The 13,341-nt window shown below is 31.5% G+C and overlaps 2 protein-coding genes across 6 annotated transcripts; one reads left to right on the plus strand and one right to left on the minus strand.

The window, feature by feature from the left end:
* The first annotated feature begins 3,488 nt into the window (after window positions 1–3,488).
* LOC146905371 (chaperone protein ClpB1-like) lies at window positions 3,489–9,531 on the plus strand. 5 transcript variants are annotated; one of them, XM_085723805.1, is made up of 7 exons: window positions 4,647–5,013; window positions 5,132–5,195; window positions 5,517–6,670; window positions 7,003–7,184; window positions 7,421–8,055; window positions 8,363–8,840; window positions 8,921–9,531. In XM_085723805.1, the coding sequence occupies exons 3-7, from the start codon at window positions 5,521–5,523 to the stop codon at window positions 9,197–9,199; spliced, it is 2,724 nt and encodes a 907-aa protein (XP_085579931.1). In that variant the 5' UTR covers window positions 4,647–5,013; window positions 5,132–5,195; window positions 5,517–5,520; the 3' UTR covers window positions 9,200–9,531. The 5 variants fall into 5 exon arrangements, with proteins under 5 accessions (XP_085579930.1, XP_085579931.1, XP_085579928.1 ...); XM_085723804.1 differs by lacking the exons at window positions 4,647–5,013; window positions 5,132–5,195 and adding an exon at window positions 3,489–3,635; XM_085723802.1 differs by having other exon boundaries at window positions 4,647–5,195.
* Window positions 9,532–10,930: 1,399 nt separating this feature from the next.
* LOC146905372 (uncharacterized) lies at window positions 10,931–11,821 on the minus strand. Its single transcript, XM_085723806.1, has one exon. The coding sequence runs from the start codon at window positions 11,526–11,528 to the stop codon at window positions 11,319–11,321; it is 210 nt and encodes a 69-aa protein (XP_085579932.1). The 5' UTR covers window positions 11,529–11,821; the 3' UTR covers window positions 10,931–11,318.
* Window positions 11,822–13,341: the final 1,520 nt, after the last annotated feature.

The following is a 13,341-nucleotide window of genomic DNA, read 5'->3' on the forward strand; positions in this document are numbered from 1 at the left end:
CATATGCACCGTATTTTAAATTATAAAGAAACTTCGTCACGATAAGGTACACGCATGAAAAATCATGCATGATACTCACCACTTGTAGTGATGATAATTTATATTCCGCTTAATATTGATGACCATTTCATTCAGTTTACTCACTCTACAGTTCATTTCAAGGCTCGACAATCCTTCCTCCAACTTATTTGGTTACTTTGTACATGGTTGGTTTGGAATGAACGTAATAATAGGCTCCATAATAATATTCAAACCAACATGGAACAACTAGTAGAAAAAGTTAAATATCACTCTTTGTGGTGGCTTAAAGCTAATAAGGTCAATTTTATGTACGGTACTCAAAGATGGTGTCAATTTTATGTACGGTACTCAAAGATGGTGGTCGGACCCTTTATTATGTTTGGGTATCGACTGAGCTTCGCTTTGACTATTCATTGTATGACTGACTGTTTATAATAGGGGTGGCACTTTTAGTACATCTTGTACTTAGGTGCATCTCTACCGTTAATATATTCCATTTTTATGTCTTCAAAAAAAAAATGATGATAATTTATATCCTTAAGTAAAACTCTCTCATGTCTTTTTTTTTTTTTTATACAAAACAAACGCTTGTCTTATCTTTTTTCTAATTATAATTATTAAAGACAAGCGAAAAGACAGACACTTTTCTTTCCACTCTTTTTATTGCACTAACGTTTAAAAATTATGAACTGGTGTTTTTTTTTATGAAATTTTAATTTTGATTAAAAGTAAAAATATAAATGTTTTTTGCTTTTAAATTATAATAAATCAAACTAACCATGATTATCTATTTCAATGAAACCAACAATATAACAAAATAATATAATATAAATTCTTATTTTTTTAATGACACCAACATCAATCTTTATTATAGAAAAAGTTGTTGTTTAAGGGTATAATTGGGATAATAAAAAAGTAAGTATGGATACACTCATCTAGTTTGTTACACTTTTTAAATGATAAAGGAAAAAACTGGACATTTATGTTTGTTACATTTTTATTTTAATATTTAAATTTATTCTGATCTATTTGTTATATGTGTTATTTGTATGGAAAATTGAGGATATTTTTTGGAAAGGAAAAAGCCATCCCAAAAGTGATGAAAGGGGTAGTTTTCATTATATATAGTATAGATACAAATAATTATTAAATATTTCCATAATGTGAGTTTAGCTCCTATTTATTATATGGATTTTTCTAACCTGTGCAAATTTGCACATGATAAGAAGTTTAAAGTAGTAAGTTTGTATATGAACTTGTGCATTTTATATTAAATATATAACTTTAAAATAAATAATTGTGGTTTTCAATAAAAAGTTACTATTTTTAATATCCTTATCATGTGCAAGTTTGCACATGTTAGAAAAATCTTTATTATTAATTACTTTATAAGTCTCCTATTTCTTTCGATCTTAAATATGATATAGGTTTTTTTTTCAAGCAATCTTAAATAATGCAATATTACTATCAACTAATCTAAGTTCACGGAAACAAATATAAGATATAGTCAGATCATCAAATATTAATGTATTTTATCTAAAATTGGATAACATATATTAATTTTTGTTGACTCTATGTCTATTGTAATTAGAATCGGATAGAGTATTATCCATGTGTCGTTTACACAATAAATTAATTTTTGTTGACTCTATGTCTCTTGTAATTAGAATCGGATATAGTATTATCCATGTGTCTTTTACACAATAAAAATGTTTAAAATAAGTGTTGTTTATATTTTCATGAGCATTTACATGATTGTGTATATATTTTCAACTCACTATTGTGTATTTATTTTCAAAAGTTATAGGTATGTCATGTCATTTTAAATTAATTTTACACGGATATGTTTCTTTTTTTTTTACTCAACACTGATTCTCCATGCGTGCCATAATATGCGAGTCATTTGCAAAAAAAAAATGTCCCGAAATAATTGATCTATTTCACTTTTCAGTATAATATTAATTACTTTTTTTCAATTATAACTATAATTAATACTTTTTTCATCACTCACAATTCGTAAGCTCGGACGAGTTTAATTTTTTATGCGTCAAATTCGTGTTAAATCAAAGGTAAAAACAGTTTTTGGTAAAATCATAATTTAGACCAAGTTTAAGCGAGTTAAAACATAGTAAAATCACCCAAGTTTAGATGAATATTTTGATTTTACCTTTCCAAAAAAGAAAGGCCTTTTTTTCCTGGGGAAATTATTTTATGACCTATTTCTTTTATAGCCCAGACTTTCCCAAACATTTTTAGAAACAAAATACAATAAAGAGAGACATCTCATTCATTCACAAAACATTCATCTGAAACCTATAAAGTCCCAAACGGACGAGTTCCGACGTCGACAAAATCAGCGTTTTCTTATTTCAGATTCAAAACGAAAAGGTCAGAGTTTTCAACAAGAAAAATAGACCATCAATATTATATACATGTGATGAATATAATAATTTTTATTTATGTAAACTCATGAGTTTGCGAGTTGAGTTTACTTAGATAAAACGAGTTGAGGTAAACTGAGTTGGAAAACCTTGCATACAAGTACAAATAAGAAAAAGTGAGGACAACTTTATCTTATGAGTTGGTTTTGAGAAGTAGTGTTATAATCAATCACAAATTTTAAGATGGTATCAAAGTCTATCTAATATTTGTTTGGCCATCTTCTGTCAAATTTTTGCTATCAAATCAGTCATGTCACACTCTAGATGCCCAAATGTTTATAAATGAGAACAATCTCTACTTTACAAGTCAGTTTTGTGTGGTTATATCAGATCCAAACACAAATTCAAAAAGACATTTTATTTGATATTATCTATGTTTATTTCTATTTATCTTAGTTTTTATCTTTTACGACTAACACAAATTGAAAAATACACATAAAAATTAGAGTACATTATATTTTACATCCATTTTTTTATGTGAAAATATTAATTTTTTTGACATCATTAGTTCAATTCTTATTGGCAAGGTCTAACTTATTTAATGAGTATAAATCAAACTCATTAAAATTAAATTTTAAGAATATTGATTGATTTAAAAAGAGTATGGATATGTGAGTGAGATTTTCACCCACTCATATGAAGAAAAGACAAATATAGATGTAACAAAAATTAGTGGGATTATTTTTTATGTTCTCCTCTTTCCAATTTCCAGTGAGAAAATTATGTAAGAGCTTTAAATACTTGTCTGTGTGACTTGTGTATTGATTATGACTTTATGATATGGATAGGGTGCTGATAAATCAAATAAAGTTTACTTTAATAGAATAAATGACGTACGTACTTGAGAATTCCTGGTCTCCCTTAGAAAATAAAATGAAAGAGAAATTACAACTTGGATAGACGCTTTCTGTATTCGAAAGATCAAGGACACTTTTTGATTACTTCTGAGCTAAACAATCGAATACCATACTTTAAAAAAGAAAAAAGACAATTACATATAGTCTTCTAGTAGTAGGAAACGAAAAGACGGGAACGGAAGAGACTCAGAGAAGAAACCTAAACTCCATTCTATTTCTGCTTCTTTCCAATAAATAGTCTTTCACTCACTTGCTTTAGAAAGTCTTTTCTGTTACAAAGAAGAAGAAAAAATAACTTTTGTCTTTGCAATCAAAGGTACGTTAATCTCTTATTTTACCGTCTCTTGCTATGTGTCCGACGCCACTTATCTGATATATTGCCTATTTTAGGGTTTTGTGTATCTCTTCACAGTTTTATTTTTGTTGGTTTTGTGTATGTTTTCACTGTTTTATCTTTTGTTTAAATAGTGTAGATGTTTGTTGAATGTTGATTATAAATTACCTTTAGCCGTTGATTTTCAAGGAATATGAAACTTTTAGGTCTACGAACACGGGACATACTCTATTTTTGTTTGAGTTGAAATTTTATAACTTATACATACCGGTATTAGGTATCATGAAGAAAACAAAAAGAGTATTCACCTATTAAGCACGGACACCCCTCGGATAAGATGTGTCCTGGTGTTGGACAAGTGTCGTGTCCCGTGTTTGACATGACACCAACACATATAGTTTCACTGAATTATGTGATTTTCTCAAATTATAAGCCATATCAGCCTGTTAGTGTCCGTGTCGTGTCCGGTGTTCATGTCTGTATTCGTACTTCACTTTATACATATTCTCACAATGGCTGTTATTTTATTTTTAGGAGGAACAATTAGGGTTTTCCCCGATTAACGATTCATGTAATCTAGGTCCTTTTTTTTCCTTATCACAAGCAAGATTTTAAAAAACGGTCGCGGTCGCGTTAAGGTTGTCGCGATTTCGACTGTAACAGACGTTGCGATACAAGTAACGGTCTTTGCGGTGTGAATTAATCAAAACGTTTCACAAAATTTATTAAAATTAATAAATTATTTATATTATCATACAATGTATAATAACATAGATTAATCATTTTTTTTCACATTATTATAACATGTTTAAAGTAAACACCAATACAAGAAATCCACAATATAATTGGCAAGTTTATGATGGACGGTGGTGATCAATCAAAGGGATTTACAAGCTTTTTAAAAAATAAAAAAACAAATTATGAGAAAAAAGGAACAAATGAAACGAGAAGCAAACAAAGTTCTAAAAAGAAACAAGCTGCAGAACCATAATCATAACAAAGGCATAACATAACCATAACTAATCTAACTCCTCTATAGTTTTATTTTTCTTTTCAATCACCAACATAATCACAATCACAAACAACATACACAATCAAAGTTTCAACTTTGAAACATCAAAGCCCCAATTTTTCTCTAAAATTAATCTTTGTTACCCAAATACCCAAATTAAGAGGTTGAGTTGAGATTGAGAGTGTCAAACTGTCAATTTAAAATTACCTCTTGAAGAAGCAGATATGGATCTGGTTGAGGGCTTGACTCTTGAGGCACGTATGGTGATTGGTAAGTGAAGTTGTGAACAGAGAACAAAGAAAAGCAGCTGCCGGATGTGAATGAAGAACAAACTGTGTCCTTAAATTTGTACTTTAAATTCCAATCTGAGATTCCTTCTCCTTCTCTAATTTTCTGTACTTTCACGGCCGTAACGGCGTTCCGTAACGTTTGTAACGGCAATTTTTCTGTGATTTTTTTTCCTCAGCGTGAAAAGGGACAAAACCGGTAACGGTGACTGCCGATACTGTTTTGTAACGCCCGTTTTTGCGGTAACATTCCGTTTTTTGAAACCTTGAGTACATGATTTTCTATTCAAGTTGGTATTTTTATTTAGAATTAAATGTTTTTGGTTCGATAAAATTATCAAGTTTGGTCATGGCATTGAAAAAGCCACACTCTTTAATCCCAACAAATCTATCATACAAACAGTTTTAGTTATGTTGAAACAAAACATGTTTAATTATGCTTTGATTTTTAGATGTTATAATAATTCTTTTTCTAAGCATGTGTATAATATTGAATTTTTTAGACTAAAAAGTGAGTAAAAAAATCTATTTAATCTTTTTATTTATTATTTTTTTGTAATGTAGGTAAATGGATCCACGAAAGTTTACAAACAAAACAAACGAATCATTTGCTGTTGCTAGAAAACTAGCAATAAGTTCAGGACATGCTCAGCTCACTCCCGTACACCTTGCATCCACTTTAATTTCTGATCTCAATGGTATATTTTTCCAAGCAATTTCCAATGTCGGTGGTGACGAATCTGCACGTTCCGTGGAAAGAGTTTTAAAACAAGCATTGAAAAAATATCCTACTCAACAGCCTCCACCTCAACATGTACCAGAAAGCTCTTCCATTATCAAAGTCATTGAAAGAGCACAGGAAGCACAGAAGTCACGCGGCGACACTCATTTGGCAATTGATCGATTGATTTTGGGAATTCTTGAGGATTCTCATATTGCAGACTTGTTGACAGAATCTGGTGTGGCTGCTTCTAGGGTTAAATTAGAGGTTGAAAATCTTCGCAGTAAAGAAGGGACGAAAGTTGAGAGTGCTTGTAGTGACAATAAATTTGAAGCATTGAAAACTTATGGTAGAGACTTGGTCGAACAAGCAGGGAAACTTGATCCTGTTATTGGACGTGATGAAGAGATAAGAAGGGTTGTGAGGATTTTGTCAAGAAGGACAAAGAACAATCCTGTTATTATAGGTGAGCCAGGTGTTGGTAAAACGGCTGTTGTTGAAGGGTTGGCTAAGAGAATAGTTAGAGGAGATGTTCCTAGTAATCTTGCTGATGTTAGGTTATTTGCTTTGGATATGGGAGCGTTAGTCGCTGGTACTCAGTATAGGGGACAATTTGAAGAAAGGTTGAAGGCAGTTTTGAAAGAAGTGGAAGATGCTGAAGGGAAGGTTATTGTTTTCATTGATGAAATTCATCTTGTTCTCGGTGCCGGTCGATGTCAAGGATCAATGGATGCTGCTAATCTTTTCAAACCTATGCTTGCTCGTGGACAACTTAGATGCATCGGTGCAACAACACTTGATGAATATAGGAAATATGTTGAAAAGGATGCAGCATTTGAAAGGAGGTTTCAACAGGTTCATGTTTCTGAACCTAGTGTGCCTGATACCATTAGTATTCTTCGTGGCCTAAAAGAGAAATACGAGGGTCATCATGGTGTCAGAATTCAAGACCGTGCAATTGTTGTTGCAGCTCAGATGTCTAGTCGGTACATAACTGGTATATATAAGTTCTCTCGATGTTAATTACTCCATCTGTTTCTTTTTACTTGTTGCTTTTATAGATTTTTTTCTTCTATTTACTTGACACTTTTAAAGTGTAATGCAATAATAGCTACTGTTTTATCAATATTACGCACAAGTATTTATTGCAAACAGTAATGAGATGATAAATAGTTATAGGTAAAAGAGAAATAATTATATCAAAAGTAATAAGATGTATTGATTTGATTAGTATGTGTACACAATCTTTAAACGCAAGATGTATTGAGTGTGAATGGTTTTTGTTGTGGTTTTGCTAACATGGTATGTTTCTGTTTTGTGTTTGTTAAGGGCGTCGTCTTCCTGATAAGGCAATTGATTTAGTTGATGAGGCTTGTGCAAATGTTAGAGTTCAACTTGACAGTCAGCCAGAGGAAATTGACAACCTTGAAAGGAAGAGAATGCAACTGGAAGTGGAACTTCATGCTTTGGAGAAAGAGGAGGACAAAGCTAGCAAAGCTCGTCTTGTAGATGTAAGTCTCGATGTTGAGTTTTTCTTTTAACTAAGGGTTGGTGATATATTTGACAATGAACACATATCTATTCTAAGAGCTATGTTAAATGTACGAGTATGAAAGAGACAGAATTCTACGACAATTGAATAAAACTAAAAAATGAGTGGTGGACAATGCTTTTCGTCGTTTTTTGTATACACTGCCTTTGTAACATCCATTATTCTCCTTTATTCTAATTATTGATGACATTGCAGGTGCGGAAAGAACTTGACAATTTAAGAGACAAGCTTCAACCTCTGAAGATGAAGTATAGCAAAGAGAAAGAGAGGATTGATGAGATTCGAAGTCTGAAACAGAAACGTGAAGAGCTCCTCTTTGCACTACAGGAGGCTGAGAGGCGGTATGATCTAGCCAGAGCTGCAGACCTACGATATGGTGCAATTGAAGAGGTGGAAAATGCAATAAAAAATCTTGAAGGTAGCACTGATGGGAACAAAGGTGAGAACTTGATGCTGACGGAAACTGTTGGACCAGATCAAATAGCTGAGGTTGTAAGCCGATGGACCGGTATACCAGTGACTCGTTTAGGCCAAAATGATAAAGAAAGGTTGGTTGGACTTGGTGACAGATTGCATAGTAGAGTTGTGGGACAAGACCAAGCAGTTAAAGCTGTCGCTGGGGCTGTAGTGAGATCGAGAGCTGGTCTAGGAAGACCACAACAACCAACTGGTTCCTTCCTATTCCTTGGTCCAACCGGTGTCGGTAAAACAGAACTTGCTAAGGCTCTTGCTCAACAACTCTTTGATAATGAAAATCAGATGGTTAGACTTGACATGTCGGAATACATGGAAAAATTCTCGGTATCAAGATTGATTGGTGCACCACCAGGGTAAGATATTGTATTTTTAGCTGCATTTGATTATAGTAAAAGCCTAAATTATATTTGGAGATAAAACATTTAATTTGTTTGGTCCATGGAAAAGAGCTACAAATTTGGTCTTTAAATATTTCAAATGTCGGTCAAATTAGTCTTTCTTGAGATTTATTTAACCGGCATTTGAAATTTGGTTTATTAGACTTCATTGAATGCGAGTTTTTATTTTCCTATTAATACTTGTTTAGACTTATAGTCTTTCACATATCATGAATTAAAGATATGCATTTCATGTGTCACTGATTGTGAAATGAGTTTTCAGGTATATTGGACATGACGAAGGTGGACAATTAACGGAAGCCGTAAGGAGAAGGCCTTACAGTCTAGTACTTTTTGATGAAGTTGAGAAGGCACACACATCTGTATTCAACACTCTGCTTCAAGTCTTAGATGACGGGAGATTAACCGATGGCCAAGGAAGAACTGTGGATTTTAGGAACACAGTCATTATCATGACTTCAAACCTTGGTGCCGAGCATCTCATAAGTGGACTTTCAGGAAATTGTACCATGCAAGTTGCTCGCGACCGAGTAATGCTGGAAGTAAAAAAGCATTTCAGGCCAGAATTGTTGAATAGGCTGGACGAAGTTGTTGTATTCGATCCTCTATCTCACGAGCAATTGATGAAGGTTGCAAGGTTGCAAATGAAGGATGTAGCTAGTCGTCTTGCTGAGAGAGGAATTGCATTGGCAGTTACTGATCCAGCACTAGATTATATACTTGCTGAAAGCTATGATCCTGTAAGTGATCTTATATAATCATCATCTTAATCATTTTCTTAAACAAAAAATGTGACTAACTATGTTTTATTGTTGTGTAGGTGTATGGTGCTAGACCAATTAGAAGGTGGCTTGAGAAGAATGTGGTGACAGAGCTATCTATGATGCTTATAAAGGAAGAAATTGATGAGAATACAACTGTATGCATTGATGCTGGTCCTAAGGGAAGTGAATTGTTATACCGTGTGGAAAAGAATGGAGGGATTGTCGATGCTGAAACTGGTGTGAAGTCAGATATTTTAATTCAGATACCAAATGGACCAAAAACTGACGATGAAAATGGATATGAGGTCATTGGCGATGATGAAATGGAAGAATAAGCTTTATTAGGTTTGTCGCTATAGTTCTTGAATGTATCGAAATCGCAAACATATCCATAAGTATCTCTTTTATTAGCTCTTTTGGTCCACATAATGGATACGTGATTTTTGTTGGTCAATTTAATCCATAATATTACTAACAAAAGATGCTTTAGGGATATGTTTGCAATTTAATTTGTGTACATTTAGAGACTATGTCTTACACATTTCAAAGACCAAAATAATTCTTTGCTTTAAGTTTTTCTTTTTGGACAGATTTACTCCTGTTTAGTTTTTGTTCATGAACTTTAATTGTCAGTCTGAATAGCTTTGAGCAAGTTCATTCTCATCAATTTTGGAGGGTGTAGTTCATTGTTTTTTAATATGTTTTGTTTTTCTAATCACGATAAGTTTGAATTTCTTTTCTCTTTTTGGTTCAAAAGAGGGTCAAATTCTCACGATAATTCTTCGTTTAGAAGGATTCTTATGGCATTTGGTTAATAAGCAAATGAGTTACATATGTTGGTATATCAATAATCGTATTGGAGCTAGCTAAAAATGTAGTTATTCATGTCATTGCATGAATAGTCTCCGACTAAACTCGACACAAATTTAAATTTCAATCGAAATATATTTTTAAATTTCCTTACAATAAAGCGTATTTCTTTTTGTTAAATTTTATTTTATTTATTCCTTCTTATACTACCTCCATCCTTTATTATAGGAACATTTTAGAAGAAAACAAATTCTCTTTTTTTAAGACCCTTATGATATTTTCAAGTACATTAATTATTTCTTTACAAAATTACCCCTATTTACTCTAAATATTTTTTTGAAAAGCAATAAAAAAAAATTCCTTTGATAAAAGAACAACGATAAGTTTACGTGGAAAAACAAAAGAGTAGTAACTCTCATTCATGCACCATTCTTTGAAGATGCCTTTATAATCATATTCACGTCCACTCCCATGGCTTCCTATAATTTTTCATGAAGAATATGTTTAGTTCTATATGTATATTATATATACTCTTGTTTCATGCTCCTTGTACTTAAAAAAATGGCGACAGCAATTTGTAAATAATTCCAAAAAATTTTAAGTTTGGAGCCATCAAAATTTAAATTTTGGGAAAAAAAAAGAGTGATTCCAAATTTTTGTAAAAAAAAAAAAGAAAAAGAAAAAGAATGTTCATTCACGTTCCAGTTTTTTGCGCCATGGCTTTTCCAACTAGTCTACATTCAATCCAATAGGCTCATTCACGTTAATTTTCTGTTATGGGTACAAAGATAAATTAATTTGGTGCATTATTCACGTTGTATTGGGTAAATTAATATAGGAAAATAATGAATTGTGATTTCAATTATTAGAAGGGCAAACATGCAAAAAAAAAATATCATTTGTCAACAAATTAACACAATAATCAACTTTCTTAAAACCCGTGTTTTTTTAAAAGGGTCTTATAATAAGGGACGGAAGTAGTAGTATACTTCAACTTTTCTTTTCTTTTTTCAAAGTCTTATCACAAACTCCCAAACATAAATTTCATGACCCTCTCTGTTTTTCCTTTGGAGCTTGATTAATCTTCCTCTTTCTTATTATCACCTCTACTATGCACTAGTATATATTTTCTATTGTCTCTCTTTTTGACCAAAAATTAAAATAAATTTAATAGCAAAACTAATAGGAGGACAAATATCTTTTTTTGACAAAGGAGGACAAATATCTAATCACTACATATAAAATGAAACACTCAATTCTTAAATATATTGTTCAATTTTGTATTTCATCTCAAAAACAAGAAAATAAATGCTATAATTTAATATATTGAGAGCATGATAATTCATACAACCAAATCGGTTACCCAAAATTAGGCCACACCATATATATAAGAAAAAAGGAATTAGAGACCAAATCTTAACAAGAAAAAATATGACATTCGTCCCTGATTTCATGACGTGCAGAAATTAGTGACGAATTTCATTTTTTTTTTCATCCTTAAATTTGGTCATTAATTCTACTTTTTCTAATATACATTGAAAATAAAAATAAAGAGTCCTAGCTAGAATTCAAACCATATAATACAAAATAAACTGAAAAATACATTCTATAAAAACAATTCATATTGTAATTTGGACTATTAATTTATCCAGCATAGATGTGGATTCCAACTGCTAACATGAAGATGCAAACAAGAGCAAAGTAGAGCATAGCATGGATGAGTATGGATAATCCACTAGTTTGAAAGTTTCCAAACTCCACAAACCTTCCTCTACCAGGTATTTGAAATAACAAACCAGGAGTCAAGAGAATGAAGAGCACCACTGACACAAAAATTGGTCCCCAATCAGCCATATTCTTGTTATGTGTGTTTCTTTGGTTTCTTATTTCACTATCTATTTAAACTATGGTTTGTAAAGTTTGTGATCACATAAAATAAAAGTTGAAATAACTTTGAAAGGACATAAAAAGGAAATGGGATAGAAAGGAACCAACTTTGAAGAAGAGACAAGCAATTGATGACATGGAAAAAGTGAAAGTTGTAGTATCAAGCTATTCTGATAGATTAAAGATAAAAATTTATACCCCATATGCACGGTATTTTAAATTATAAAGAAACTTCGTCACGATAAGGTACACGCATGAAAAATCATGATACTCACCACTTGTAGTGATGATAATTTCTATCTTTTTTTTTTTCTAATAATAATTTCTATCCTTAAATAAAAATCATGATACTCACCAATTCATGTCGTTTTTATTAAAAAAAAAAAAACAAAAAACAAACAATTATTAAAAGATTCAAATAAGTAAGCAACGAGTTGGGTTTAACGGAGAGGCAAGATCATTTCCATAATGTGGGTTTAGCTCCTATTTATTATATTAATTTATATGTCTCATATTTCTTTCGGTCTTAAATATAAAATATATTTACTTTTGTCATGCAGCCTAGTGGCTATTTATTATATTAATTTATATGTCTCATATTTCTTTCGGTCTTAAATATAAAATATATTTACTTTTGTCATGCAGCCTAGTGGCTAGAAGTTTACTGTTTTAAGGTGTAGTATATGAAAACTACTTGGTTCATAAATTTGTAAGACACATAAGTACAAATAAGATAAAGTGAGGACAATCTTTATCTTACAAGTCGGTTTTGTGAAGTAGAGTTATTTTCCATCACAAATTTCAAAATGGTATAAGAGTTTATCCAAGATTTATGGGTCATCTTCTATCAAATTTCTGCTGTCAAGTTAGTCAGGTCATGCTCCAAAAGTCTGGTCCTTAACGTGAGGGAATGTGTTAAGAGTCACATATTAAAAGTGATATGGCACGGACAAATGTTTATAAGTGTGAACAATCTTCTTTTCACAAGTCAGTTTTGTGTGGTTATGTTGTTAGAGCGAAACACAAATTCTAAGAGACATTTTATGATATATATGTTTATATCTATTTCCCTAATTAGTTTTGTTCTTCTACAACTTACACAAATTTAAAAATACACATAAAAATCAGAGAACAATATATTTTACATCAATTTTTTTATGTGAAAATATAATTTTTCATTGACATCATTAGTTCAGTTCTAATTGGCTAGTCTAAACTTATTTTATGAGTGTAAATGAAACTCATTAAAAATAAATTTTAAGAATATTGATTTAAATTGAGTATGTGAGTGAGATTTTCACCCTCTCATGAGAAGAAAAGACAATCGTAGATGTAACAAAATGAATTAGTGGGATTGTTTTTTTGTGTTTTCCTCTTTCCTATTTCCAGTGAGAAAACTATGTAAAAGTTTCAAATCCTTGTATGTGTGATTATGACTTTATGATATGGATATATAGGGTGCTGATAAATCAAATAAAAGTTTACTTTAATAGAAGAAACGACGTACTTGAGAATTGCTGGTCTCCCTTAGAAAATAAAATGAAAGAGAAATTACAACTTGGATGGACGCTTGCATTTGGGAGCTTTCTTTATTCGAAAGATCAAGGACACTTTTTAATTACTTATGAGCTAAACAATCGAATACGATATTTTAAAAAAGAAAAAAAGACAATTACATATATCGTAAATGTCACCAATATGTGGTCTGTATTGACTAATAAGAAACTCGTACTACCTCCGTCCATATATATAAGACCCTTTTGCTAAAATCACGGGAATT

Source organism: Medicago sativa, chromosome 7, assembly GCF_051527215.1.
Source record: "Medicago sativa cultivar Bolivia chromosome 7, Bolivia_mono, whole genome shotgun sequence".
NCBI classification, from domain to species: domain Eukaryota; kingdom Viridiplantae; phylum Streptophyta; class Magnoliopsida; order Fabales; family Fabaceae; genus Medicago; species Medicago sativa.

Bases quoted from the DNA above. Each gene is read 5' to 3' on its own strand.
- LOC146905372 (XM_085723806.1), bottom strand. From the start codon at position 11,528: ATGGCTGATTGGGGACCAATTTTTGTGTCAGTGGTGCTCTTCATTCTC.
- LOC146905371 (XM_085723804.1), top strand. From the start codon at position 5,521: ATGGATCCACGAAAGTTTACAAACAAAACAAACGAATCATTTGCTGTT. The intron at 8,056-8,362 runs GTAAGATATTGT...ATGAGTTTTCAG, and splicing joins TTGATTGGTGCACCACCAGG to GTATATTGGACATGACGAAG. The intron at 8,841-8,920 runs GTAAGTGATCTT...ATTGTTGTGTAG, and splicing joins TTGCTGAAAGCTATGATCCT to GTGTATGGTGCTAGACCAAT.